The 27,522-nt window shown below is 38.9% G+C and overlaps 3 protein-coding genes across 19 annotated transcripts; 2 read left to right on the top strand and 1 right to left on the bottom strand.

The window, feature by feature from the left end:
* Positions 1-94: 94 nt before the first annotated feature.
* On the top strand, positions 95-5,166 carry ANKRD37 (ankyrin repeat domain 37). The gene is made up of 5 exons (XM_065061217.1): positions 95-413; positions 763-915; positions 1,646-1,737; positions 2,271-2,491; positions 2,883-5,166. Exons 1-5 carry the CDS (start codon positions 387-389, stop codon positions 2,894-2,896), a joined length of 507 nt encoding a protein of 168 aa, XP_064917289.1. The 5' UTR covers positions 95-386; the 3' UTR covers positions 2,897-5,166.
* On the bottom strand, positions 2,750-15,611 carry UFSP2 (UFM1 specific peptidase 2). Of its 9 annotated transcripts, none has more exons than XM_065061192.1 (12): positions 15,446-15,611; positions 13,585-13,663; positions 13,301-13,481; positions 13,144-13,210; positions 12,660-12,814; positions 11,703-11,895; positions 10,108-10,254; positions 9,497-9,661; positions 8,077-8,201; positions 5,891-5,967; positions 5,202-5,326; positions 2,750-3,752 (listed from the first exon to the last, which is right to left on the bottom strand). In XM_065061192.1, the coding sequence occupies exons 1-12, from the start codon at positions 15,485-15,487 to the stop codon at positions 3,666-3,668; spliced, it is 1,443 nt and encodes a 480-aa protein (XP_064917264.1). In that variant the 5' UTR covers positions 15,488-15,611; the 3' UTR covers positions 2,750-3,665. The 9 variants fall into 9 exon arrangements, with proteins under 9 accessions (XP_064917264.1, XP_064917260.1, XP_064917261.1 ...); XM_065061188.1 differs by lacking the exon at positions 15,446-15,611 and adding an exon at positions 15,237-15,442 and having other exon boundaries at positions 12,660-12,817; XM_065061189.1 differs by lacking the exon at positions 15,446-15,611 and adding an exon at positions 15,237-15,415.
* On the top strand, positions 15,555-27,522 carry CFAP96 (cilia and flagella associated protein 96). 9 transcript variants are annotated; one of them, XM_065061206.1, is made up of 9 exons: positions 15,555-15,762; positions 16,445-16,630; positions 18,122-18,310; positions 19,346-19,565; positions 22,515-22,652; positions 22,741-22,816; positions 23,234-23,413; positions 25,389-25,561; positions 27,393-27,522. In XM_065061206.1, exons 3-9 carry the CDS (start codon positions 18,214-18,216, stop codon positions 27,439-27,441), a joined length of 933 nt encoding a protein of 310 aa, XP_064917278.1. In that variant the 5' UTR covers positions 15,555-15,762; positions 16,445-16,630; positions 18,122-18,213; the 3' UTR covers positions 27,442-27,522. The 9 variants fall into 9 exon arrangements, with proteins under 9 accessions (XP_064917278.1, XP_064917281.1, XP_064917280.1 ...); XM_065061209.1 differs by having other exon boundaries at positions 16,445-16,852; XM_065061208.1 differs by having other exon boundaries at positions 15,566-15,862; positions 16,445-16,852.

Here is a 27,522-nt window from a genome sequence, read left to right as displayed (position 1 = left end):
CGACGGCGTGAGGAGTTTTCCACAGGCGCCTCCCCAGGGCCCGGCCGCTCTGCTCGGGGCCGCCGTTCCCGCCCTGCCCTGCCCGCCTGGGAGGGACGTGCCGGGCCCCCCGCGCGCCATGGCCGCCCCGCCCGCCGCCAGCCCTGCTCCGCTTCCCGACACCGCGCCGCCGGGCACAGGCGGGGCTGGGCGGGCCGGCGGCCTCGCAGCGACCCCGGGGAGGCCAGTCAGCGCCGGCCGGGCGGCTTTCCGCCCATGTGCTGCTGTTTGTGTACGTGCCGCTGCCGGCAGCGGGCGGGGGCTCCCGCTCTGTGGCAGCTGCTCGCCGGGCCCCGCAGCGCGGCCGCCCCGCAGCCGTGAGAGGAGCGCGCAGCAGCAGGGCGGCGATGCTGGCGCTGGGTTGCAGCGCTGAGGTGAGTGAGCTCTGCGCAGGGTCGGGCTGTTTCTGTCTCAGGAGCCAGCTGCGGAACTCCATGAACTGCAGCTTGCTGCGCTGCTGCGAGATATGATGGGGCACTGCCCGGGGCGATCAGTATTTCTGGTGAAGAGATGAAAAGTCATGCTTGGATTCCTTTTTTTTTTTAAATTGTTTTTCTCATATTGTTTTTTTTAGAAGGGCAATCTCAAGGAACGTAAAGTTCCAATGATTTCCGAGGGGGACGTTTTCTGCTATGGTGCAGTGTCCTTTAACTAGCCCTGGCTTAGACTGGCAGTAACATAGTGCCTTAGTGCCTTTTTTTTGTAATATCTTGTTTATTCTAGTCTGGCAGAGTCAGCGATCTGTTCGAGGCAGGAACCGGTGTGAACGCACCTGCAGATGCCTCTGGTCAGTCTCCAGCTCACTTGGCTGCTTGTGGTGGTGAAGCTTTTTTCCTACTTTGGCAACTGCAGACAGGGGCGAATTTGAACCAACAGGTAAAAATACAGAAGTTTTGTTTCTCCCACTTCTAATGTGGCACGTCTGTAAATCAAATTAATATTATATACATAGCTTATCTAAGAGAAGCTTTAGATACACAGTTGTAGTGCATAAGGTATCTGAGGTTGCTTCTTTTAGAGTAACTTTATTACAGTGTGAACCAGAAATCCTATCCATATTGTGTTAATGATTTCATTCTATACGTGTATTTCATTTCTATACAATTTCCACACTCACAGTGCTGCATGCAGATGTCAAAAGAACTTAATTCTTTTACACAAATGAGTATTCCTTTTTCCTCTGAATTTTTGCCTCTACTTCCAGTAAACGTAAGGATCCTTCCTCTAGCTGCAAAGTTTTATTTGTTTATACCTCTGAGTTGGTAGCAGCAAGCTGTTGGTCACAGCCTTCCCCTGAACAGTGCTGAAAGATGCTGTTCATCAGTGTACAGAGTGTATTCTGTGTACATAATCTTTTAGAAAGTAAAGGTTAAACAGTGTGTAGTACATGGGACAGTATTTCTCCTTTGCTGTGATGAATATGCTAAATATTTAATGGCAGTTACCGAGTACACTTTACTAGCTATATTCCTTTAATTTAATTCTCCAATTCACAACAAACTAGTATACAGAGTAACACCCTGTAAACAGTCATGGTGGAGAACAAGATAGCTACATGCTATTACCCTTCTTTCAAATAACTGCTGCATATAAATTGCATTTTTAGGATTGCCTCGGAGAAGCCCCGATTCATAAAGCAGCAAAAGTTGGGAGTTTGGAATGTCTTGCTCTTCTTGTTGCTGGTGATGCCAGAATTGAGTAAGTTGAACTGCATTTAGTCACTTCAGTAACAGTGTCAAAGGATGTATGTATTTTACACAGCATGCACGCCCTGAACAAATTCTATGACTGTAAGTATACCATGTCTATAGTAATACCAGCAGTATTAAAAATTGCCATAAAGACCAAAGTAGCACAGATCATACACTGTTGTTTAGTTCCGTGTTGAAGACCTTCATAGTAACTGCTAAGAGAATATCCTGAGCATTAATTCTCCTTGCTGCTTTTCCATTCTGAGTAATGCTGTGCTCACCTTCCTCTTGCCTGTCTGATATGCTAAGCCAGTCGTACTCCAGTGACAAATTTATTTTAAAGTAATTATTCCTTCTTCCATTTAATATCAGCCCTCTGTATGAGGAAAGACCCATGTTATCCTTGACAAGCTGTCTTGGTATTGAATGCCCATACTAAATTTTATACTTCAGACTAAAGTTACCACTTAATTAATTAATGCTTGCTCATCATATATATTCCACTTTAATTGAATGGTTATTGTTAATTCTGTATTTCAGCTTGTGCAACAACAGTGGGCAAACAGCAGCAGACCTTGCACTGGCTTATGGTTTTCTGGAATGTGCCAAGTTCCTCACAACAATTGAGCACACTCAGACAATGAAACTGAGAGGACAGTCTGGCTACTCACTAAGTGACAAATGTGGCTTGCTGAGAGCGGAGCCAGCTGCACAGGAACAAAGTGGCAGATGCATAAGCAGGAAGAGGAGAAGATCAGATGGTGTGTAATACCACTTGCTTACTGCAATTCAGAATATATATATATATATATATATATATATATTTAATGCTTTTGGCATTTAAGTAAATTTGGTGTTAGATAGAAGTTGGATTTAGAAGCCTCCCAGTAAAGATCAACTTGCATTGGTTATTTAAGGTTATGGTCTTGTCAAAAAAGGATTGTACATGGGGACGGGCACTGAAAAGGTGACTTTAAAATGGGGGGCAAGGGGGGTGGAAACAAAAAAAAACAACCCAGTGCATCATAGGTACTTTTAGTGATGTACTAATGGTGTAGTTCACAAAGACAGCATCTTTACCAACATCACAGGTTTATCTTCATGTTTTGATGGCATACATAGAGACTTACTCTTGTTTTTTTCATATGACAGATCTTGTCTCCTAGCTGACAAAAGAAACAGCTTGTAATCCCAAAATGAAATCGAGGGGAATCTGAAGTCTGAAGAAATATGATTGGACTGTGCACTGAGAAGACAGGTGGATGCTGGTACATTGTCTCCTTCTGAGAAGGAGGAAAGCTTGTTTATTTTTACTTCTTACAGAAGACTCTTGTGGGGTTTTTCCTAGCATAGCTGTATTCATACAGCTATAAATAAATAAGCATGTAACAATTTTCTCACATTTTTTTTCTGTGTAAATATAATAACAAAGTTCAGAAAATTTAGTACATCTAGCCATTTTTCTCCGACTCCTCTTCTAAAATGCTGTTATCAACAATACCTGCAGCAACAGATTCATAGTGCACAAGACAACTGGCTGTATGGAACCTGAAAGGTAGAGGACAGTTATATTTTTGGCAAGAAATAATTATATAAAATAAAAGGATTGGACATTTAATCTGTAAAGATTTTAGCATAACAAAAATTGCTGTATAAAGTTGTCTTAGCCAAAAGAAGAGAGTATTAGTTACCTACTAAATGTATTTGTAAGAAATATAATTCACATCAGATAACTCTTATTTTTAGAGGTTTCATTTAAAAACAAACAAACAAACAAAAAAAAAACCCCGAACAACTAAACAAATTATTCAAGCAACATTTATATTTCAAACTGGGTTTTGATTGACTTAAAGCATTATTTTGATAAATAATAAGACAGTTATATCTAGATCAGCTAGTATTCTGGCTTAGCATGTTCCAGCGTAAGAGTGGAATTTAAATAGTTTTTGGTCGCTGAGGTAGGCAAAGATTATAATAGGCGTCCTTGTTCCAAAACTCCGGGCCCTTCCATCCACACCAGCCCTGTCCAAGAAAAAGCAAAAGAGCATTTAAATCCAGTACAAATTCCAATTTTCCTATCTATGACTACTGGATATATTTATTTTACTGATTTTAATCTAAGTTGTATGAATTCTTCTAAAATGTGTATAGAATGCAGCGACACAATTTTCAGAAACTTCTCTACATCCCTGGAAACACATAAATGGGAAACACTTCACAGAGTCTCTCTCTCACTGCCCTCTCCCTGCCCCGCCCCCATTTCTAGAAAGTAGCATCTCTCTCCATTTGGTTTTTTTCCTCCCTCTTTGTTTCCCCACTTCCCACTATTTCTGCTGCTACAGAGAAACTAATATTCTGAATCTACCATTCTCTGTTTCTATTTCTCTTGTCTTGAAGAATCCTTGCAGCCTTTGGTAACTGTTGATATTTCACAGCCAAACAGAGCTTTTAGTATCAGAAGGTGGGTTGTTGGTGATGATTTAGCAGAAAAACAGTCTAGCAAAGCTCTGAAGTTTGCATAATGCCACATAATTGCATCAGGTGTTTTTGAAGAAGAAAAGCTACAAACTTAACAGTCCACCTCAGTTCTTCCCCTCACCTCCCACTTTTGATGAAGAAAGGGAGTTCAGCATCTATTTTATCCTCCTGGATGACTCCTGAACAACCTGTACCTGTAAAAGCTTTTGGTTCTACATGTCCGCTGTAAATTGTTTTCTTCCTGTATTTATTTCAAGCCTTGATCCTTCTGGGACTTGAAAAATGTTTCCTCAACAGCTTTTCCGGTTGGGCCCAACCCAAGGGTACCCAAGATACAAAATACAAGTTGGTATTTGCAACTTAGTATGAAGAACAGAGAAGAAATGGATTGCTTAACACCTACAGGATGATGTAGCCACCTTCAGAGTTTAAGTTTCTGACACTACGTTTACTGTTTTCTCATGTGCTGTCATCCCTTTCAGTAGCTTTAAACAGGGAAATAACATTACATATCCTTTAGTTCTTCAGAGTTTTCCCAGGTTTTCCAAATAGCTCAGTACCCAATACCTGCCTTAGTTTAATGCCTGATGTGAGAATGTCTATGTTTTGTATTTGAAAATAAATAAATAGTTATCTTCCCTGCTTCAGTTAACAGCATTTTACAGGCTGAACAGATTTTTCTGTTCCATCCAAAATACTAAACACATTTATTGTATATATTACTGGGTAAAAGGGGAGATGGTTTAATTCAGTGGAAGTAAAGAACATTTCTTTGTACTATAATAACTTTATGTAGTTGCTGACTCAGTGTATATTCTCCAAATACACCAAGTTTGAGTAACTAACAATAAGAAGCATATATGCAGGTTAACTGGGATCAGAACTGAAGAGCCACAGAATGACCAATTCTTACTTGGCTGTATTTTATTTATTGCCAAAATATACGTGTATACATGCATATGTGTGTGTGTATCTAAGTGCATTGAGTCTCACCTTTTCCAAAACAACATGCAGGTCTTCTCCTCCAGTGTAATGTGGGTCTAGAATCAAATATTTTATGTGCCCTGTCATCTCATTCCAAGCCACGCCTAGTATCGTGTGAGCCAAAACACCTCCACCTGAAACAGGAGGAACACAAATTGCTAAAAAATTTTCACTGAGATTGACTAAATATGCAAGCCTAAAATAAAAGTACATCAACACTTTCTATTATCAGATTAGCTTGGTTATCAAAATGATTCTGAAGCTGTCCTATGTAAGATTCTTCACATTCTTAAACAACGTATCTTTACTTCAACTAGAGAAGATTACTTATTTTAATTACTAGAACTGAAGAATTTACTTTCCAAATTTTTTCCATGCCAGCAAGGAGGGTTAAATCCTCAGCACTTCCACCAGATGAAGTCAAGAATATTTCAAAGAGCTGGTTTGCTCACAGCAGCTTTTAAGACCACCATTGAGATGGACTTTTTTTTTTAGCAGCTTTAATATTGAGTGAAAAGATACCAGCCAGACTAAATTGTATCATCTTCCTGTCTCCCTTGGGAAAAGCATAATTTTTAATTCAGCTAGAGTTTTGATTAACTCTTACACAGTAAATTGAATGAGTTCTAATTGAAATTAAGTTCAGCGCAGAGAGGCCACACACTTTCCTTGGTGTTCTTCAACACTTGAGCACTTACCAATCATAACTGGAGTTCCTTCAGTCTTGAAATGATTAGCAAGCTCTCTTCCCTGCAATGCTAGTTCAGAACCCTGGCTAGGTAAGAAAAACAATAATAGGTTGGTCATCCTCACTAGGCTTAATTCTCTCATTATCCATTATACTCATTAAGTGCATAGGTAACTGATTAGAAAGTTGCTCAGAGTTTCCTTGTGTAAACATCCTGGGAAAATCTGAAAAGAAGTGTTTTCTTTTTAAAAAAACTTTTTTTTAATGCAACTTACAGATTCTGGTCAGACCAATGAGTCTGCTGTAAGCCTAGTTGCCACTGGAGCACCTGGAGTCACCAGCTTCTGTACGTGACTGCTGCTTGTCTCCCACAGCGGGGACAGCTGGTAACCCCATTGGCTCCCTTAAAGTGGCTGAAAACCAGATGGACTACGTCTGTCAGCAAGGGAGAGCCTGCAGTGACAGAACTTTATCCGAAATATAACAAAAATAAGGTATTGATAAAGTTGTTTATAATTACATCTCTTAAGATAGATAGGTTTCCACTGTAACTGCACAAGCAATTGCAGTACTCAGTCCCAAGCTGGCTTTAAAATCAAATCTCAAATAACAGTAGTAATCTGTTCAAAGCAAAACTGAACTAAGCTTTGCTATCACCTCCCTGCTTTCAACTATGGAGACCAGCCACAGACAAAAGTCTACAAGGAAGAGAAAGGCATGCACATAATACATGCACACACTCCAGGATTCAAAGCTGAAGACAATATGTGTGATGGAGACTCATATGCCCCTTAGAAGACTGACAGTACTCCCCAAAGTGGTGATGGAAGCTAGGCAGAAAATTAATACAAACATATTTAATATCTGGTCTTTGTATTTCTCTTGAAAACCCAAAAAAAGCCTGTATGCCTGCTTCTCAAGTTCCTGGAGAGACAGATTAAATGCAGACAGAACACAAAACTGCAACTCTGATAACTGGCGCATTTACAATAATGGATTCAGTACTCGTGTTGCTGGTGCAGCTGTGAAGTCGTATTTCCGTGCAGAGTTAGAGGTGCTAGCTGGAAATAAGCCCAAGACAGAAATGCTGTCCACTGGCAGGGACCAGCTGAAAAAGATGCATGACACTTCTTAGCCTGTTAGTTACGTTGGCTTTTCAGAACCCTGAAAAACATTGGTGCTTCCTTGTAGCAGCACTATGAGCAACCTTACTCAGTCCACAAAGGAATCTACTCTATAGTCTTATGTGCAGGAACAAAAACCTTCATACTGGCAGGGCCTGTTGCAGCTGCTATAAACAATAGGTGGATCATCTGCAAATATAAGCTCTGGAACAAAAAAAACCCATTTAAATTTCTATATAAATCCTGACAGAATATTGAAGAACTGAACCATTTTCCCACCATTTAGAATCACCGTCACCATGGTCATATGCTCTTTTAGAATATCTACAGTAGAATTTATTCTAAATAAATACAACTCATAAATAGTATTTTGTTAGACCAGAATTTTCATATATGCTACATTAGCATGTATCTTTATTTCATTACTGTATTTATTACAAAATGCTCAGGGATTTGTTAGCCTTCTTAGTGTTGCCCAAAATCTTAAAAGTCCAGTAATTTTACTTCTTATAGATGCTGAACTTTATTCTTTTTCTCCCAAATAAATTCATCAGGTTCTTTATTGTGTATGAGACCATCACATTGTCAGAACTGAAATATATCCCTTGTTTTGTCTGTCATACAAATCCACAAAAGAGAACAATATTTCCAGGCTGCTCAGCAATTTTCTTCAATCCTGAGCTGACAGGTTAGCTCTGCAGATGAAGTAATAATTTATGGCCAGTGTACATTCTGTTCATTATGACTGCCAGACTGTGTGCCTGCTTCAAAAATTGTGTTTGTGGGGCGAAGGAACAGGCTGAATTCCACATCAGTTTGCATATCATTAAGCAATTTACAGCAATTGCAGACTGGAACCCCAAGCCCCACAATAAACTTAGCAACATCTTCATTTGTAAGCACTTAGCACAATCAAAGGCAGGAACAAAGGGTTTATGAACAAGGAATCCTTAAAAGATTTATTATCTCTTTTATTATCCTATTTTTCCATATATTATAATGGTAATTTGCCTTTTAAGGCATTCAGTCTTTTTAATAATTACTGAGCTATTAAACAGATACTGATTCTTACCTGACAAATAATATTTTTGATGTTATTCCAAAAAGCTGATTTAAAACAAGCTGTACCTCAATTGAACCAATCCATTGCCGTGACCCAACAAACGCTGCAGGTTTGTCTCCAGCATCAACCAGCGCCTTCACAATATCATGGTGAACAAGAAAAACAAACATCAACAACATATAGTTGGCAATTCTACCATTTTTTGTGAATGAAGTTGGTTTATATATATGGGAACATGTTTCGAAGCTAGCCAGTCAAAAGCAGACAAATGGATGTTGAATTTATTCATTCCAGTTCCGTTTCAGAAACGTCACTTGAACACTACCCCAGAACAGTGCCTGGAAGCACAGAGTATTAACCCCAGCTCCACGGGCAGAGCTCAGGCTGGGCTGCATCGCCTGTGCTGCAGGGGCCACTTCACAGACTGAGGTGCCTGGAGTCCCATTCAACGCATCTCTGAAGAGGATCCATAAAATACTGCGCTGAGGAAGAGGCCACTGAAATACACTGAGGGTTGTGGTTTATTTTAAACTCTTCTCCATTTTGAGGCTTGTATGCTACATGCAGCACTTGAGAGGGGCCTTTTCCACTCAGGATACAAAGCCCACAAAGCTTCCTGAAGGCCACCACGCTCTTCTAGATGTCTAAAAATACTATGGGAGCATATGGACTTCAGTTGCTTTTAAGTGTGGGACTCAGAAATGTTCAGGAAATGCAGTTTTCAACTTTAGTGCTCACATGCCTGTTAGGTATGATCAAAGTTGTTCTATGGACTAAATCAAACTTTGCTTAAAATGTTCATTGAATAACTACAACTTTTTAGAAGACTGAAGATTAATTGCAGTATTTCTTGCTAGGCGTACAAGATTAGCTACCCAAGCCTACAGTTTTTCTACAGTGCTATTAACAGAAATGAACATATTCAGGTATGCATTTGAATTCCCAATAGAAAAAGAAAAAAAAAAAAAAAAAAGGAAAAGCCCACTACTCTTAAAAGCAACTTTGCAAAAGCAAGCAGTGAATCAGTGCATAGTATCCAGGGACCAAAACCCAGCTGTCACTGAATACAAAAGTCAGTATTAAAACGGATTTTAATATGACACGTTGGGTTCTTTGCTTTCTTTCATTTGGTAAAAGCAGTGAAAATATCATAATCTGAGCTTCTAAGAGAAATATTTAGAAGACTATTTTAATGAGTCTTATTTGCACAGATAATGTTACCCAACACTAATAAACATTTGGAGAAAGACCTCCTATAATAAAACTTGTTAAAAATAGTAATTCAGAGCTGCTGTAGTTCAACTTAAGATATAAATTAAAAATAACACGCAAATCCAAAGACTATGAATTTGGTATTTTAAAAGTAATCTATACAAACTTTTGCGGACACATATGCATAACATTATTAATCTGCTTAAATGTTCTGTACCTGTTGGATTTCCTTGTGCGTTGGTATAGGGGCATCGATGTAACCTTGGTGCTTGAACCAAGAACAGATTGTCTGCAAAGACCGATAAGCACAGCCCCAACCACTGTCATCAATCCGATCCTGCATATAGTGGTGATAACTATATATACCATGCACTAAATAAACCTGCGCATGAAGACATAATACAAATGCACCTGATCACACTCGCATCAATTTTCAGAGGTCACATAACTTATCAGTTGCACTGCAAGCGCTTTTAGGTGGGAATTGCAAATCTTTGGAAGAAATGAAGGGTTGTTATTCACACAGGATTACTCCTCCTGTTTTTGTCTCCTAAATGTCTCAGTTCATAGTTTTCATTTCTTTCTTGGTTCTAAGAAACTCTTAAAACACATGCTAAAAATGTATACGCTGTTTTCCAGGAAAATGCAATTTCTTTGGGACAAATATAGCTAAAGCAATGCTGTTTTGGGCAAAGAAGCCCTTTTGCTTGAAAGGCCAAGTCAGTTACTTCATGTTCTCATCTATACAATACTCTCTAAATTACTGCTTTTAATAAATCTAAAGTAAAATAAAAGTACTTCCTCACAAATGTTTCAATTTACACGTACCATACCAGACTCCATACCGGGTGAATTAAGATGTAAATGTGGATTTCTAAGATATCCGTCTTTGTATGGTTCATCTGGAAAATGATAAGCATTTGCTCTCTTGAAATATGGCCTGTCGCAAGGCAGATTGAATAACCCATGCAACTCCTACATGTAAGTTAGAATAAAAATAAAGAGCACAATTCATATTTTGGATTAAAAGAAACATCACAATGTAAGTAAAAAACAATTCTAAGAGATTAGTTTAGCAAATTAATATATTAAAATATGCTTAATTAAACATTCAGCATGTACATTTACTATGGCACCTCCCGCCTTCTGCAGGCCTAGCTCTCAGCTAACGGGCCCACTATTTTGTGCAGTTCTGTTAAATAACACCTGCCACTGGAGCCCCGCTGAAGAGATCACAAGCAACAAGTGTCTTATGGAAGTATCATAAAATACACCATACTAGAAATGGATTACTGTTTTATCTATGCACTAGTATAGACAGACACACTCTAAATTATAATCTTAAATGCTACTGAAGACATACAAATACCGTGTACTGAGACAAAGACACTAAACTTATTGTGTAAGCAGATTGTGTATTTTTAAATCTCTGAAGCACTGTTTACAACACAGCAGCTGCATTTAAAGAGATCTATTGTCTTACTTCACAGAGCTTAAGAGTGAAAGGAATGATGAGATCACCTACGATTATATGTGTAGCACAGGTAATGTATTTTATGCAGATGATGCAACACTGAACCTAGAGTAACACTGACCAATCAGTGGAGAGGAGTGAACATGAGAGAGCAGGAAAGACTTAATGTGCCACCACCTGAGGCTTCTGCAAGTGCAAGGAATAGATTAGGCTTTATATACCCAGTAATGCTTTAAACAGAAGATGAAAAATCCCTGTGGCTTCTACACCTCTAAGGCAGCAGAAGATGCACTCCCCACACTCAGCATGTGTAACTATGGGACCTCAGGTGCCATCTGCCAGATACATGTCTCCATCTGAAAGGACCACCATATCTGAACACTTATCCACCTCACCCATATTCCTTTCTCTAGCTGTGCCAGCCCAGAAGGCAAAAAACAACCTAACAAAAGCTAGCTCAGGCTGGTCAGCTGTAAGCCACAAAAAGCAGCCCTCAGAAAACAAACACAAAACCTCAGCAACACACAACCCCAAGGAAGAAACCAAAACAAACAAAAAAAACCCCAAGCCTAATCCTTTCAGGACACATTAAAACTTGATAGTACTAACATGCCACAAGTAATCTGATATTCTACCACAGAAGAGGAGAAATTTAAAGAAGTATAATTTAGATAAAACCTATCCAAAACAAACCCTATGTAGTTTTAAAGCTTCTATTGTTCCCTTACAAAATTTAGATCTTGCACATTTTATAAAGTAACTTCTAATAAATCAAGCTTCCACATTCAGTGTACTGCGTCAGTTATAATAAAAATAAATTTTTAAAATAGCAGTATCTGTTAGTATTTATTCTATGTTGGCTAAGTGAAAAGCTTTACTACAGCTTTGGTTACAATATTAGTAATTATAAAAAAACCCATAAGGTTCTGTTAGTATTTGTTGGCTTTACCTTTCTGTAACTTTCCAGTTGATCATCTGAAATACCCATAGGATATGAGATTGTTACAAGGTGATTTTTTCCTGGTAACATGAAATGAAATTGTTCTGGCACAACAATTGATGTTCCCTTCATGTATTTCATGATACATCTTTCCATGTCAGTTAACTGCCTGTGAATTGCTTTCACCAGGAGATTTTGTACCCTGCAGTATACAAGGGAGAATATTTAAGGAGCAGAACAGTGATGGTGGATCATTTTCTGTCACAGGTCCAATAGTTACACAATACTTATATGCATATTTGCACCTGGTTTGATGAAATTATTTCCATGCTTCCACTCTCACAGAGAGAGACAGAAGAACCTCACTGTGCTTTACTCAAACCATGTCCATATACAGAAACTACTCCCTAGTGATTCAACCCTTCAAAGCGCAGGTACCCCGGTCAGAAACACAACCATTATTAGAGTTTGTTGGAATAAAAGTTACATATATGACTATACGGGGGTTTGTTGCATTTTATTCACCTCATTAAGCATCCTTCAGAGTCAAATCCTATGGAAAAAATGCAGAGGAAGACGAATGTTTTCCATCTTCACCCACCCAACTTCAGCCCCTAACGTAGTACTGAGAGGCTCATCAAATACCCTCCAACTCTCACTTTTACACATACTCATGTACTTAAAAGTATTTTTAGAACAAAACTTTCTCAATTCCTTGCTAAGTAATGGTTACAAGTTATCAAATCTATCAGTCATGGATAAACAGATTTTTTTGTAGATTGTGTCTCAAGATCATTAAAGCTAACAGCTATCTACAGGAGCTTTTATAATTTACGCAGTTAAATTCCATTACAAAAATACTATATGCCACTTCATTACACTGATTAATGATATAGCTTTACTTCATTATTTCAAAAAAAAGGCAGAAATGAAGCTGAAAAATTACAAGTTCAGGATAACACTTACATTCCCCATGTTTCTTCTGGAGAAACAGATAGAACAACATCAACTGGTAACGTCATATTAATGTAATGGTGTTCCTTATTTTCCCTTTCAATGACTGGAGCCAAAGCAGCTAAGGAAGACGTCATTTCCAGCATGAGGTCTATATTGACTATCTGCTGCTGCAGAGAATAAAGACACCAATAGCACATCTCCAACAACACATCCACCAAGAAGGCAAGATTGTTGATATTTGGTATCAAACCCAGTGATGAAATATTTGGTTTAAAAAAACCACAACACCTCATAATGTTAAAGACAAACTTCTATGTGCTGATCTACTGTAAATGGAACTTTGCATTCGTGCTGAGCCTCAATGACTTTAAAAGGATTATTTTAAGTCATGTCAATGTCCATTTGTGTACAGACAAGCCTAGGGAGGAGAGATCTATAAATGTTTAAATGATAGGTTGTCTGATATAATTTATTAGTGTGGTGAGACACATACCGTATCTTGTAACTTTTTATCCTTTTTTTTGCCAAGTTTTCGTTTTGTCTCATCATCTTGATCAAATCTGAAGCATCAACAGAAAGAGAAGTTTATATAATATGAAATTGATCAATTTAAAAAAAAAAAAATTAAAAAAAAAATTAAATATACTCACTGTATAAATCGTCTTATCTCCTTACAAGCAGAATCATCAGTCAGCTCTGGAACAGTGCTCATACCATTGTTAGGCCACACATAGACTGAACTGTGGCAAATTCTTAATACAAGAACATCAGAGGACAGTTTGTTTGCAAGATCACTGAAAACATATCCTAATGCCTTTTTTGTTGATGCCTCTGAAACACAATAAGGATACAATTAGCATAGAAAATTCCCTCACTTTTGTTATAGCTGTTGGGCATACTTATTAAGAAATCTATTATTGTCTTACAGACACACCATCAGTAGTTGCTAGCTGAAATGCAAGATCCAGGCCTCCTCTTATTCTAAAGATTATGTCCATAGCTTCTAGAATTACCTAAGGAGAAAGAAGAAGCCATGAAAATGAACAGTTATTTCAACATGTTTTCTCTGAAGTTACAATTGGCTGTTATGCCACAGTGTAGGAGCACACCAGTAATTACTGTAGCTGCTCAGAGTGAATAAACAGGGAACCAAGCAGCGCAGCAGCACATATTTGCAGAGCCTGTACCTCAGTTACACAAGTGCTGGTACAAATGGTCCTTAAAACACATTTCCTACCTAAACAAGACAGTCTTAATTCTATACTTTCATCATTTAGAAATATTTTGGTTAAAACACCATTGTTTCTATCCAAATGTCATATGTTTTCCACCTTATGAGTCGTCTTCTCCTTCAAGTAAACCAAGGACTGCTCTGAGCATTAGAACAGAAAGCTAAGTAAGCACATCTGTAAGTGTGCACTCAGCTTGATTAGGAAATCACAGCTTCAGGGAAAGGAAAAAAAAGGGGGGGGGGAGGAAGGGACAACCTCTAGAACCCAGACTGAGTTTCACATTTGACAGAAGAGCTGCTTATGCCAGCACAGGGACCATCCAGCTGTTTCCTTCATCTTCTGAAGTCCCCGCCTTGTGTCCCCACTGCTGCTCATTTCAGATATTTTAACATGAACTTCATCAGAGAACTCGTGCAGATGGAAAACCACCCTTCTACTGAGAGGAGACTTCTTCAGCTAGATGAATTCCCAGTCAAGTTCAACATACCACTCCAAAAACAGTTTGGCCAGTACAGGGAGGAACAAGAAGTGTCAGCCCAGAAGAAGGTGGGTATTGCTTAATCTACTAGTCCACAAAAGAAATCATTCACAGACTTAAATAAAAACCCCACCAAACACCTGTAAGAATAATCACACGAAACCCTTTTGGAAAGGCTTATCACATAACTGTTTGTTTACAAAGTATGGGAAACTTCCAGATGCAACGCTATCATTAATGAAATAAAAGAATAAAAATGTAGGCCTAATTTTCTTTCCATTAAAAGTATTATAAGAGAAATACATAATGCATGACCAATGAATATATAGGCATCTACACTTTTAACCTTGGCTGAAAGATTCTCAGGTTTCCCTAACTCTGGAGAGCCAAAGTTTACTCCAATAAACAAAAAAGGCAAGATTGCAGTGTCCATAACGTTTTGGACATTATTTTAAATAACGGAGTTATCTACACCCGAAAGGTCTTTGAGTGGGGGACGCACAAGTGCCATCATGTGAAAAAACAGTTAACTTGGTTTGATGCAAAAGATATTTTTTATTTGAATGATTACAACATAAGGTTAACGCATTAAAACAGGAGCTCTGCAAAAAGAGTAAGGTAGAATTTGGCCTTTTGATAGCGGTTCCGCATGGATGATAACGTCATCTGACAAATCTCTGTCAAAAGCCACGCAGCCCTGTCTGAGACTCTCAGGGTGGACAGGAGAGGGGGGGATGGACCGGGCAGCACGGGAGGTGTCACAGCCCCGCCTGACACCCCCTGGGCCTCGCACCCTGAGCTGCCCAAGGGGCCCCGACACCTCCCCGCGGGTGTCCCTGGGGGCTGTAAGCCCGAAAACCGCTGCGGAGGACCCACCTGGAGCGGGCAGGCGGGCCCAGCCCCCCCCCCGCTCGCCACAGCGGCAGCCGCTGCCATAGGCCACTCCCCGCGGCCTCTTCGGGTGTTGGGGGGAACGGCCTGGGAAACCTCTAGGTCAAGCCCCATCCCCGCTGCTAGCCCAGCCCGACCGGGTACCCCCACTCCCCGCGGCGCCCCGCCCGAGGCCCCGGGAGGGGCGGACTCACCACGTCCGTCAGCGCCGCCGCGGGGGCCGGGCCCGCCCGCATCCTCCCCGCGCATGCGCGCTCCCGCCTGGAGGAGAGCTTGCCCGCCCCTCAGAGGCGGCCACGGGAATCACGTGACAGCCGGAACCGCTAGCCCCCCGCCCCGTACAGTCGCCATCGTCTTGGCCTGTACCAACGCAGGGAGCCGGGGGGGAACAATAGGAGAGATTTGTCCCCCCTCCGCCGGTTGGACTTTGCCACCTCCTGAGCAACCGGCACCAACGGAGGGCGAGCGGCGGCTCCGCGTGCTCGTGCGCGGGGGCTACCGGCTCCGGCAAGTACGAGCCGCTCGGTGCCCTCTTGGTTCAGTTTTGGGCCCCTCACTACAAAAAAGACATTGAGGTGCTGGAGAGAGCGCAGTGAAGGGCGACGAGGCTGGTGAGGGGTCTGGAGCACAGGTCTGATGAGGAGCGGCTGAGGGAACTGGGGCTGTTTAGCCTTGAGAAAAGGAGGCTGAGACCTTATCGCTGTCTACAACTACTTGAAAGGAGGTTGTAGCATGGAGGGGGTTGGTCTCCCGAGTAACAAATGAGAGGAAATAGCCTCAAGTTGTGCCGGGGTGATTTAGGTTGGACGTGGGGGAAAATTTCTTCACAGAAAGGATTGTCCGACATTGGAGCAGGCTGTCCAGGGAAGTGGTGGAGTCACCATCCCTGGGGTTGGTTAAAAGACACGTAGATGAAGTTCTTAGGGACTTGGTTTAGTGGTGGACTTGGCAGTGTCAGGTTAGCGGTTGGACTCTATGATCTTGAAGGCCTTTTCCAACCAAAACAATTCCATTGTTCTGTGATTGACTGGCCTTCCACACCGTGTGGTGCAGCTGCACTCACTGCTGGGCTCTGGGGCAGTGTGCAGAGTTGAGATTTCTTTAGCTTGGGCAACCACAGCTGTACTTAATCCAATTTATTTGGCATCAGCGCTTGGTGGCAAAGTGTTGGTATTTCCTCACTTTTCCTACAGATTCCTCGGGAGACACTCCAGCTTCGTGCCAGCCTGCCTGCTGCCCCACCATACTGCTGCTTCAGGGCCAGGCTCGTCCACCTTGTTACATCTCCTCAGTCCCACTGAACTGCTGAGGTCCCAAAATCCCTCCCATTAATCCGTTGATCAGTAATCTTTGCATTACACTGTGGAATTTATTGCCAGGTCTATTATTTTTTTTTTAATAGATTTGATAAATTTTAATAAATTGTTCCTAGCTTCCTCATTAATGCCAACTAGCTACATAACAGTGAACCCTTAAGTTTGTTTCCAAGGGTCAGGTTTCTGTGGTCTCAGTGCTATTAGTTATTACCTGCCCTTTGTGTCCTTACTCAACGTGTAGATTCGCCAATAATCAAAGAACAGTACTGACTTTACCTAATGAAGGTATGCTGCATCTTATGCTGCATGAACCTCCGCATGTTGCAAAAAAAATTGCTTCAAATTTTTTAAACTTCTGTATGCTGTTCATCCTGCGTGCTGAGCATAAGCAAAATGTGGCTAACCCTTCCATATAATAAGAGACATAAAATCTATATTATTATGTATATTTCAACTGCTATGCTGCTGCTTTTCTACTCTGTGCTCCTGTGCCAGGTGCAGCTAATGTGTAATATTAATTTCTCAGAGTTCTCTGCTGCCCAAGTTATTTTCATTCTTCCATCTTGCCTTTGGCCCCATAGTTAATACCAACATGGGGCTCAATCTATATTGTCTTTAATCTGTATTTCACCCTAATGTCTTAATTTCCCTGCTCTCTTTTGAGCTGTATGGACATAGATACTTTAGCTCATTGTTCAGATAACCTTGAATTTTTGGATAATTCTTATATTTCATGACTTTCCAAAAATAGCTTTCCTAGCATATTAACCAATTTCTTTGAACTTAATTTCCATTCCTGGTGAACTTACCATACATCATTGTTTTCCTCCTCAAGGCAGTTTATCCTCTAGCTGATTCTAATTCCCATCTCTGCTCCTGGGAATCAGATCCTGGTAATCTTTGTACTAAGCTTGCTCTCTGTTCAAGCCCTTGAGCTCCTTACACTTGTTGACCAGGCATTTTCCTTAGTTCTGTCAGACTCCAATGATGGCAATGATGAGGAAAACCTAATATTTACCATAAATAATTTGCATTAAAAACAAGAAGAAATTGCACATATTTACCATGACCAGGTCTTGGAGTAGTTAGAGAGCTTCCAAAATTGCACTTTTATGCTTTACCCCTGGTTTGCCCATACACTGACCTTCTGTACCGTTATTAGAAAGTGACTGAAAACTGTTGCTAGAGGCAACCCACAAGATGAAGAAGGAGGCTGCTCAGCATGTTTTATCATTAGCTGTTAATGCCATGAAACCCTGTCATCTTAGTACTCTTCATGAAGATACCTGTTATAAAATTTTGACCCGAACTATATGAATTAAAGAAGTTGTTCCAGTTCTATTGCAAATGTGTTTGATTTTCTCTCTCCGCTCATGTTTTGAATTTGTGTAATAGAGGAGATACAACGGTGTCTAAAGGCCAAATAGTCCCTTTGTCATATGAGCACCAAAGCTGTCAGTCATATTGTAGATTACTTTCTTCAAATTATATTTATTGCTAACACTGTTAACCAAAATTTCTTGCATTTTACTTAAATAAACTTTTTGTTTACAGGTGTGGACTGCTTATAGACTTTTGCAGCAGAACAAATAAACAAAGATACTTCAACCCTTTTTAGTGCAGTGAACTGTCACACAGATCCAGCCATGCCTGTGGAAGGGAAAAGTGATATGGAGAGGATTGGCCTCTTCAGTGAAATGAGTTATGTCACCATCGGAGATAAATATGTGTCGTGTTATATGCGTAAGTACATTTAATCACTGATAAAGACCAGCCCTAGTATTCATTTACTTTCAGAATCACTATTTTCTAATTTTATTTTTTATTTGCTAGAGGAAAGTGTTTTTTCTTGCATATTTTTTGCTCAGGTCTGTACTATTAAGAGAAAGGCTTGATATGTTGGAATGAATATGTTGAAGAAAGAAAAAATCCAGTAAAACTGAAAAATACATATGCATAATAGGCTGATAAAATATTTAAGTGTATACATTTATTTTTAATATTAATTATCTGCAAGTAGCCAGTGTTTTCCTTGTGAAAAACAATAGTGTTTTTTGTGTGCTCTTTCAGCAGGTTTTATTTTATTGTCAATTATATTGTCAGTATTTTAAAATCAGTGTTGAAATTTTTTTTATGTTCTGAGCTGACTTGCGTGAGATTCCCCATCTTGTCTTTTTAAAGAATATCCTCCTTTTCTTGTTGCTTAGCTGAAATACCCACGGAGAAAGGTATTTTTTGCAATTAGTAAGGTTACAGAGTTTAACCCTCAGTAGCTGCTTTGAAGTGATAAAGCAAAATAATCCTGGCTTCTCAATACAGACATTTCTTCTGTGGTGTTGTGTCAGTGATGAACATGTCCACCAGAACCCTGGCTGATATGCTTCTGCCACACTGAGCTGCTGGGCATTCAAAACCCAACCAAAGGCACTTCATCTATTCTGCTCGGCTGTGCTCAGTGGGAAGGAGAGATGCTCCTCTGAAGTATTACTCATAGTATGTAAATAGGCATAAGCTCTAGCTGTGGGTTGTAGTCTGGAGTAACCAGTCTCTCTCCATTGCCTTAAAGCAAGTGCAGGGGTTAGAAAACTAAAATTAAGTGCTACAAATACCTTCTCAAAGCATCATCTTTCAGACACAACCATTTACAAGCATGATTTACAAGTAAAATGCTCTGTAGTGTATTCTTTGAGCCGCCCAGATCCAGACCTTAATTTTTTAATGCAGGCTAAGAGAAGCACTTAACGTTGAACAGTTATTTACAGTGCTTATTTTTTAAAGGCCCTTTTAATGAAGCTGCTACCAAGAACAGACAGATGCTACCTGGGGGGACCAAAACAATGTCAGCTCTGCAGGCAGGTTATTTTGATCCTGAGTTTGTGAGGATTTTCGAAGGTGAAGCCTACTCAGACCCTGTTCAGCTAAGGAGACGCTATAGATTGGCAGAAGCAAAGAAAAATTTGGGCAAAGCTTTCATTCCCAGTAATGGAGACAAATGGCCGTAAGTGTTGTGAAAATGTTTTAAATTCTTTTCTGTATGCTAAAGGTGATTTTCACAGATTGTTTCTTATAAAGCCTGTAATGAGACTACAGTATTGTTTTATACAATGTAGCATTAGTGCTGAGCAAGGAATTGTGAGCAGCAACACAGGTAAGGCTGAATGCAGGTAGAAATCAGGTCCTGATGCTTGCTTGTAGTTACTGGATTTTTTTTTTGGTGTTTTGTTTGTTTTTTATGTTTTGGTTTTGTTTGGTTTTTTTTGGTGGTTGTTTGGTTTTTTTTTGTTTGTGGTTTTTTGGTTGTTTGTGGTTTTTTTTTTTTTGTTTTTTTTTCCCTGCAAGCAGTTTTCTTACCCTTTAGTGTTTTATTTTCAATGAAAAAGAAGATGGCTATGGGGAAAGGGTGTGAATAATTAACAAATGAATATTTCATTTTGATTTAGGAGGAAATCTGTTGGAGCCTGTCAGATACAATATCTTCTCTCTCCCATTTGTGAGCCTTCAAAAATAGAGATGGCATATATATTGCACAGACATTAGGAAAAGGGGCCATTATCCATGTGCAATGTTTTCCTCTCAGCAAATCCATATCCATTATCTTTTTGCTAGAAAAAATACCAATTATCCTGTCAGATGATCAGAATATGTTACAGAGCTGAGGAATATGTGGATAATATTAAAATAAATGCATCTTTGCTATTTGCACCACCTTAATTGCGTGACAAAATTACACTAGTGCAATTGATGTCATATAGCTATTATAATTCACATGTAAAACCAGACAGAGCCTGGTTAGGCATTTATAACTGTACAATCTTGTTTTGTTCTTGTTGCAATATGAGACAAGAGGATTCAGTCTGTGTACAGGGCCTAGTTCTTGCAGTCTCATGGTGATATTTAGTCATATCTTTCTGCAGCTTTGCTTTCGGAAAGTTTGGAGAGCAACCTCTTGTTTATTTTATATCTGTATGTTAGGATGCAAGGATTAGGTATGTTCTGGTGTGTGTTACAGAAGCATCTTAGCTTTTAATAGGAATGTAAGACATAGTGTGTAGGCTTTCTGTTGGATATTCATGCGCTATTTCAGATGGGACAGACAATGTTTGAGCCCTGTGTTCAAAACTTTCTTTCAACTAAAGGTTTACTTTATAGCAGTGAATTATTTATAAAGGCTTAATTGTCAGAAACAGCTAGGCACTGATTTCAAGTCTGTGTCAATCAGTGAGAGTCCTGTTTACTTACTTCCTGTGTTCTGAGTCCAACAGAGCGAGTCTCGCTTACAATGAAGACCTGCTAATGCACTCTCTTCCATGTACTGCCTCCACAAATGCACTTGTTGGCTGTGGATGCAACAGCTAGTGCTCTTTTTCTTGTTGTAAGACTTTTGAATTCTTCTGGATGTGAACTTTAAGACAGGTTTTTTATTATCTTTATCCTCCCCATAATCTGTACTGGCTGAGCAGTACAAAGCAGAGGCTGGGAAAGTGGTTAGGTTGTCTTTTACTGGAATCCTGAAGCCATTATGGAGAGTGATTATATGTTTCTTACATCCAAAACGGACTCCCATCATAACTAAGGAACTAGTGCAGAGCTCTGTTGCTGTTCACTGAGTTATTATTCTTGGCTGCCTGAATGATACGCAGCTCTTGGGAATCTTTCCTTTTACGTTGCAGCCACGTTTGTTGTTGGCTGCAAATGTAAAGGCTGCTGTAATCTGGATATGTGGCTTGAAGCCTGGGCCTTTGTTTTCTTCATATGTCTGTTATTTTGTTACTGGCATGTAAAAAGCCTACACACAAAAGTGACATTTAAAGAATATGAAATGAGCTTAAGGGCTGGGTAACACGAAGATAAAGGTTGTCTGTGCATTGTCAGTTTGCTTGTTTTTTTCTATATATGGATATATGAAGTCCTTAAATAAAGAGAGGGTAATGAACAGTCAGGTTAGTGTTCTGTGCAAAGATGACAAGGTTATCTTTGCATCCTAGTCATGTCAGTATTCATTAATTGATTGCCCTTTTAAGTAGGAACTCATTGAGACACTTTACTCTCTCCCCACAATAACTGGAGACAGTACAGGCAAAGCAGATTACTTTGACTATCTGAAGTAGTTGCCAGATCTCATACAGTAGCCCCTGTTACTTTGTTGTTGCTGTTGTTTTGGGTTTTTGGGACATGGGGACAGAGGGTTGGCTGATTTGAGATTTTTTGACCACTGTAGCTGCAGCTTAGTGGACCAAATTGCCATTCAGCTATTTCATTAGTTTGTCTTGGTCCTTTTCTCCTTTAGCAGCTGTATGATCATGTACTTTGAGAGCACGTCATACGCTTGTCAGCAAATACTGATTTCCAAGGTAGTCTTTGAAAAACAGCCTTTACAAATTCCTGCAGCTTTGTAGGCAGAGGTGTTTCTTCTATATGAGCTGTGCCTCCTTTTACTTTCCTTCTGTGACAAGACAGAAAGTTAACTAGTCCTAACATCTCTCAGAAAAATACCCTTTCAGACAGGTACCCAATGTTGCCTGCCACTCCATTATCACACTAACTTACTGTTTTCTGTAAACTTCCGGGAAAGACTGTCCTCTTGTCATCAAGCATCAAGCCTGTTTAACCTGTCTTCTGGGTCTCTGCTTGTGAATCTGTCTCTACCACTGTTACTTCACCTTGTTGGTGCGAAATTAAAACAACCTTTATTAAACATATTTATATTATTACGATTCCTTAAAACTCCATCTCTGCTGTCATCTTGTTTCTTTTTTGCCCATAATGCTGCAGATGGAATTGCTGTAGGTGTAGAGCCATGGACAGTGGACCCTATCCGGTTTTATGTTTAACTCTTGAGGTGTATTTATTGCTTGGGTTTTCTACTTACTTGGGTTTAGCATTCTAGATATGGAAAGCCTGAAATATTTGCAAAACATTAATTAATGTGTTCATTTGCTATTTTTAGATGTGGACTTGGCACCTATTATGGAACCATAGGAGGTCCAGTTCCATACTTTACTCCACAACTGAGGGGCAGAGAAAAATACATTCCTCCTGGGAAGAATTTTTATACTAATCCAGGAAAAAAAGGGACTGGATATGGGTAACTTCACAATATTTCTTCTTGCAGAGTATTTTGTTAAATGTTTCTTGAGTTTTAAACATCTAAGTAATTCATTTTGTTTTTACAGTTATCCGAACCTTACCATAGGTGAACAATATCCTCATGCAGCTGATGGGTATGAAGTAGAAAGAATAAATGCAAAGGTAAAAATATTTGTCTTTATTATATATTAGTGTAATTGGCTGGTGACCTAAAAGTTGGTGGTTTGTGCCCACCCAAGTGTGAGCAGCTGGGATGCAGACAGGCAGAATTTTCAAGCATGTATGTGTATATGCCCAAGATACAGGTATACAATACTGTTGGACACATCTTTAATGCACAGCGTTTTTCCTGACATTTTCCTACTATACCTTCATAGTGATTGTTGTGCTTCCTGGTCAGTGAAGCTATGTTCAGTTATACATGGTGGGTATATAAAATACCTCCATCATCAAACAAGAGCAAAGAAAGTTAGAGTGAACATTCTCCAAGACTAAATTCCAATGCTTTCCATTATTCTCTTAGAATAACCTAGAGTAAAAATCCTCAAGATTGTTTCTTTCAAAGTTTTTGTTTTACAGAAAGCGCGAGAGGAACATATACGGTTGCTTAAAGGAGGGCCTTTCAAGTTAAATCTATATCCCCAGGCGTATTTTGATGAGAATCCCTATTTTAGTGACAAACCTTTGCCACCTTTGAAGAAACCACTTCCAGAGAAGCTAATTGCAGCACCTTTCATACCACCTTCTCCTGCTAAAAAGGTTAGTTTGTCTTTTAGCTACTGGAGGCAAAAGATAAGTGTTCAGATATTTCCTGTTAAAAGCTTTGCTTGCAGTACATAAGATAGAAATAAATCCTTGGGTTTGCTAATAATGTCTTCTTTTTATTAGAAAATATATTATTCCATTTACTTTGTTTTCAATTTACAAAGCAATGGAATCTTTTTAGACCGAACAACAATTACTAACCAGTTTTATGTAGCCTAAAAAGTGTTTCTCTTAAAAATCTGTGTAGTACGGTTAATATACAGTTAATCGATTGCATAGACCATAAAAAGATACAAAGCAGAAGGTTATGCAATAAATGACAGTAAGACTAGATTACTGTAGCAAAATTAAATACTGTCCTATTTTGGAATCTTGTCAATCACTCATATTATTTTTGAACATGCTAATTGCTCTCAGCCTATATAGACAAGCATTTAAAAGAGAATTCCCAGAAGTGTTGTGGGAATGGATGGCTGGAAGGAGCAGAAAAGCTCAGGTTAGTCCCTCTGCTCAGGGAAAGGCTGCACAATATACTCAGGAGTTACCCGTTGCTTGTTCATCAGCAGACACAAATTTGGAATCCACTTTAGAATTTGCCAACTCCTCAGTAGTTAGGAGAAAAGGAGGAAAAGGGTAGGAATAAATATACGTGGAAGGGCTTAGAGGGCATAAGAAATAAAGCCTGGCGTTACTATGAAGGTTATATAGGAATATAGTTCATTAGTTCCAGTTGTTTAGTGTCATTGTTTTGTAAAAGCTAAATGGATATTTTCCCATTCCATAAAACATTCCATCTTGATATTATTTTTTTTTTGAGATGAGATACTCCGTTTATGCCATTCTCCTTAGGTGAAACCTTAATTTCACTTTGAAATGGGTTTAAGCTGCATAAATATCTTTCTCTTCAGTGACTCCAGATACTCAATACAGTAACACCCCTTAATCTGTCACTTTTCAGCTCTTCATTTTGGAGTTCCATTGTCAATCATTTAATACTGTGCTAACCACTGTTTTCCTGTTGTGATATCCTTCACCCTTGACTTGACTGACATCAATTCATCTGAGGAAGATGATGAAAGCAAGGAAAATATAATTGTTCAGAAAAAGACAGCAAAAATGCTTACACATGAATAAGTGTGTTGGGTGTTTGGCCTCATAGATGGGGCAGCTGAGATCTTTGAGAATGGAAATCTGTTCAGAAATGTTAGCTGCTAACAAGTCAACACCTCGTCTGGCTGACAGTGCTGGTGATCCTGCTCCATGCACCACATCCTTCACTACCATATATGCTTTTCCCATATATTTAAATTAGCTGTACTTCCCAAGCTGCTGGATACTTTATGCTGCGTAAATTCTTACAGGAAAAATTGCTTTATTGTTGGTTGAATCACTTACTGCTGCACTTCTCAGGAATGCAGCCTCAGCAAACTGTGGGGTTTAGCTGTACTAGGGGTTTGCAAAGAATGAATCAGGTATCTGCATGTATTTTAATTAAAATTTGCCCCTCTTGTAGTACTAGTGGATGTAACATTCCGGGAAAAGCCAATATTGTATTCAATCCTGTATGTCAGAAAGCATGTTGATAATAATGCCTGAGCCCTGATGTACATTAAAATCCCTGCACCAGTACTGAACATGGAGGTGTACTAGTAAACTAATAGTGACACTGGAATTCCCTTCTTTAGCTCATTTCAGTTAGTTATGTTTTTACCTTTTTTGTCACATTTTCAAGATCCTTTCCTCAAAATCTAGACTTACAAAAGAACATTTTAAACTAAGTATTCATCAAAATAATAACTAAAATTTCCTTAAAGTTTGCATTGTGACTTAAAGATTTTTTTTAATATATAATATGATGTAGTCTGTTATTCAGTATTCTTACTTGCTTTTGCATGAAAAAAATTTAATCATCTCAATTATATTGTAGATTGGCACTTTGAAAAGGTCTTTTTTTTTTTTTTTTTTCCAGCCAGGAGGCATGAAAGGAGGCACATTTGATCCTTACCCAATTCATTCCACTGAACCTTATGTAACTAAAAAAACTCAGCCTTTCAGAAGTAGTACAGAACGAAAAATTTTTCATCCTTCTCCTGGCCCAAAAAGCAGACCTGTTACAAGCGTAATAGCTTTGAATGTCACAAGGTAAGCTCCTTTGAGTTCATGTTTCATGTACGCTGTCTACCACAAGTCTGTAGCACAGCTGTTTATTATTCTCTAAAATAATTGAGTAAATGAAGGAATGAATTATTGACAAAAAGGTAAGAAATGTATAAGGTGCTTGGCTTTCAAAATTTATTCGTGCTGTCTTCTGCAAATTCAGGTTATGTTATAAGGCTATACATATCATAGAGACCTTCAAGGTCATGCTATACAGATGTCACTGAAAAATTGTTTTTTATGCTTTTCTGACTTGATAAATATAAAAAGACCAGGAAAGTTCCTGTTAAAAACAAAATCTGTTTTTTGTCTTCTGTTGTTTATGGAATAAAATTGGCTCCCTCTGCTGGCAAACGTGTTATTAGGCAAACATGTTATTCCCTAAGCCTGGGAAGTTTTTGAAACAATGGCACTCAGATTGGATTTCTAACTCCAGGTATCTCACTGTGCAATGTTAGACAAGATCTGTAGTACACAGTGTATGTGTCTAGATAGATAAGCACATCATTCTTTGCTTTTTTATCTTACTAAGCTATAACCTTTGTACTTAAATTTATTTTCTGGTTTTGGCTCTGTTGTAATTCAAGCAGAAAATCAAGACTGTTCTTTAGTTATTTAAAGAAATCACTTTCAAATGCAGACTTCTAAGATTGCATGTAGATCAGTTAAGCATAATATTTTGCGTACTCCATGAGTAGCATGAAATATTTTAGAAATACTTGATTAAAATTTGAAAAACTGTCTTAGAGGAATCTGCTTCGCATTTGTGATTTACCTTTTACATATCATATGTAAAGTCCAAGATATGCACCTCCCTTATTCACCCATTGCTGTTCTGTTTCCTTTATTTCACCATGTATTGGCGTTTGCATAATCACTTTTTAAGTTGCAGGTATGGTTTGAAGTTTTTATTTACAATGACAAGGCAGAACCAGAAGCTACATATCACTCCACTTTGTTTTTCATTACTAATGGAAAGTAAGAAAGAATTGAAAGTAACTTCTTAGTACACCAAAAAGCACAGTAACTACCAACACTGATGTAAGAAAACACAACCTGCCATGAGTTGTGCACAGGAGTTATTAAACTAGTAAAAGGAAAAAAGAGTGGTAGCTTGGCCTGAGTAGCCTTCTTATCAGTATAATTTTTTGTATTATTGTCTTATCAACAGAATAAAAATTCATGTTCCCAAATGAAATGTTTTTATTGGAAAAAACCCTAACTGTATGTGAAATAGTTTTCAAAATTGAAAGGTGGGGACTGATTGTGAAGTATCAGTACCTGCGCACTGATACATTTATGATGGACACATTAAAAATGTTTTTAAAGAGAAAAGTCTCACATATCCAACAGAAATTCCACAGAGAGAAATAAAACTGGTGCTTCAAATTCTGCACTACTATTTCCTTCCTAATAATTGCAAGGAATCTATTTATCTTTGGTTGGTTATTACTAGGTTTAATAGAATGAGAACTGTGAACTGAATTTACTCTAAGTATGAGGCTCCAGATTTTAAGAAACATTGTAAGACATTTTTCACATCATCTGCTTCCCCACTGAATTACATTTCTTTATGTACTTTCCAATGGAAATCTTCTGATATTTGGACCGTAATCCTATAATTGGATTTTGCTAGTGTAGATTCTTGTTCTCACACAGAGCTGTATTGAAATAAATTTAACTTCCCAAGGATCCAAGTAATTAAATCTATTTGGAGGAGTGGATGTACCACAGTTTTTCATTTTTACAAAAACTCTTGTAACTTACAGTGATATTCTACAAAAATCTAATACTTTTCTCTTCATTTACATTTCAGATCATTAAATTCAAACAACTACAAGAATCCACAGCTGACATTTTATTAAATACAAAAGGTAAAGGGTACATTTTTTAGACTGTGAGCTGTCAACAAAGGAAATAAAAACATGCAAAGTGGCATTCAAGTA

The sequence above is a fragment of the Columba livia genome, chromosome 4, assembly GCF_036013475.1.
Source record: "Columba livia isolate bColLiv1 breed racing homer chromosome 4, bColLiv1.pat.W.v2, whole genome shotgun sequence".
Classification (NCBI taxonomy): domain Eukaryota; kingdom Metazoa; phylum Chordata; class Aves; order Columbiformes; family Columbidae; genus Columba; species Columba livia.
This window is presented reverse-complemented; position numbering and strand designations above follow the sequence as displayed.

Coding starts and splice junctions, on each gene's coding strand:
- ANKRD37 (XM_065061217.1), top strand. CDS start 387: ATGCTGGCGCTGGGTTGCAGCGCTGAG. Junction 414..762: donor CGCTGGGTTGCAGCGCTGAG/GTGAGTGAGCTC, acceptor TGTTTATTCTAG/TCTGGCAGAGTCAGCGATCT. Junction 1,738..2,270: donor GCTGGTGATGCCAGAATTGA/GTAAGTTGAACT, acceptor TCTGTATTTCAG/CTTGTGCAACAACAGTGGGC.
- UFSP2 (XM_065061188.1), bottom strand. CDS start 15,365: ATGGGGCTTGACCTAGAGGTTTCCCAGGCCGTTCCCCCCAACACCCGA. Junction 13,664..15,236: donor GGCCCGCCTGCCCGCTCCAG/GTGGGTCCTCCG, acceptor CTTTCTCCTTAG/GTAATTCTAGAAGCTATGGA. Junction 5,968..8,076: donor TCAAAAATATTATTTGTCAG/GTAAGAATCAGT, acceptor TTTCTTACCTAG/CCAGGGTTCTGAACTAGCAT.
- CFAP96 (XM_065061206.1), top strand. CDS start 18,214: ATGCCTGTGGAAGGGAAAAGTGATATGGAGAGGATTGGCCTCTTCAGT. Junction 19,566..22,514: donor AGTAATGGAGACAAATGGCC/GTAAGTGTTGTG, acceptor TGCTATTTTTAG/ATGTGGACTTGGCACCTATT. Junction 22,817..23,233: donor TAGAAAGAATAAATGCAAAG/GTAAAAATATTT, acceptor TTTGTTTTACAG/AAAGCGCGAGAGGAACATAT.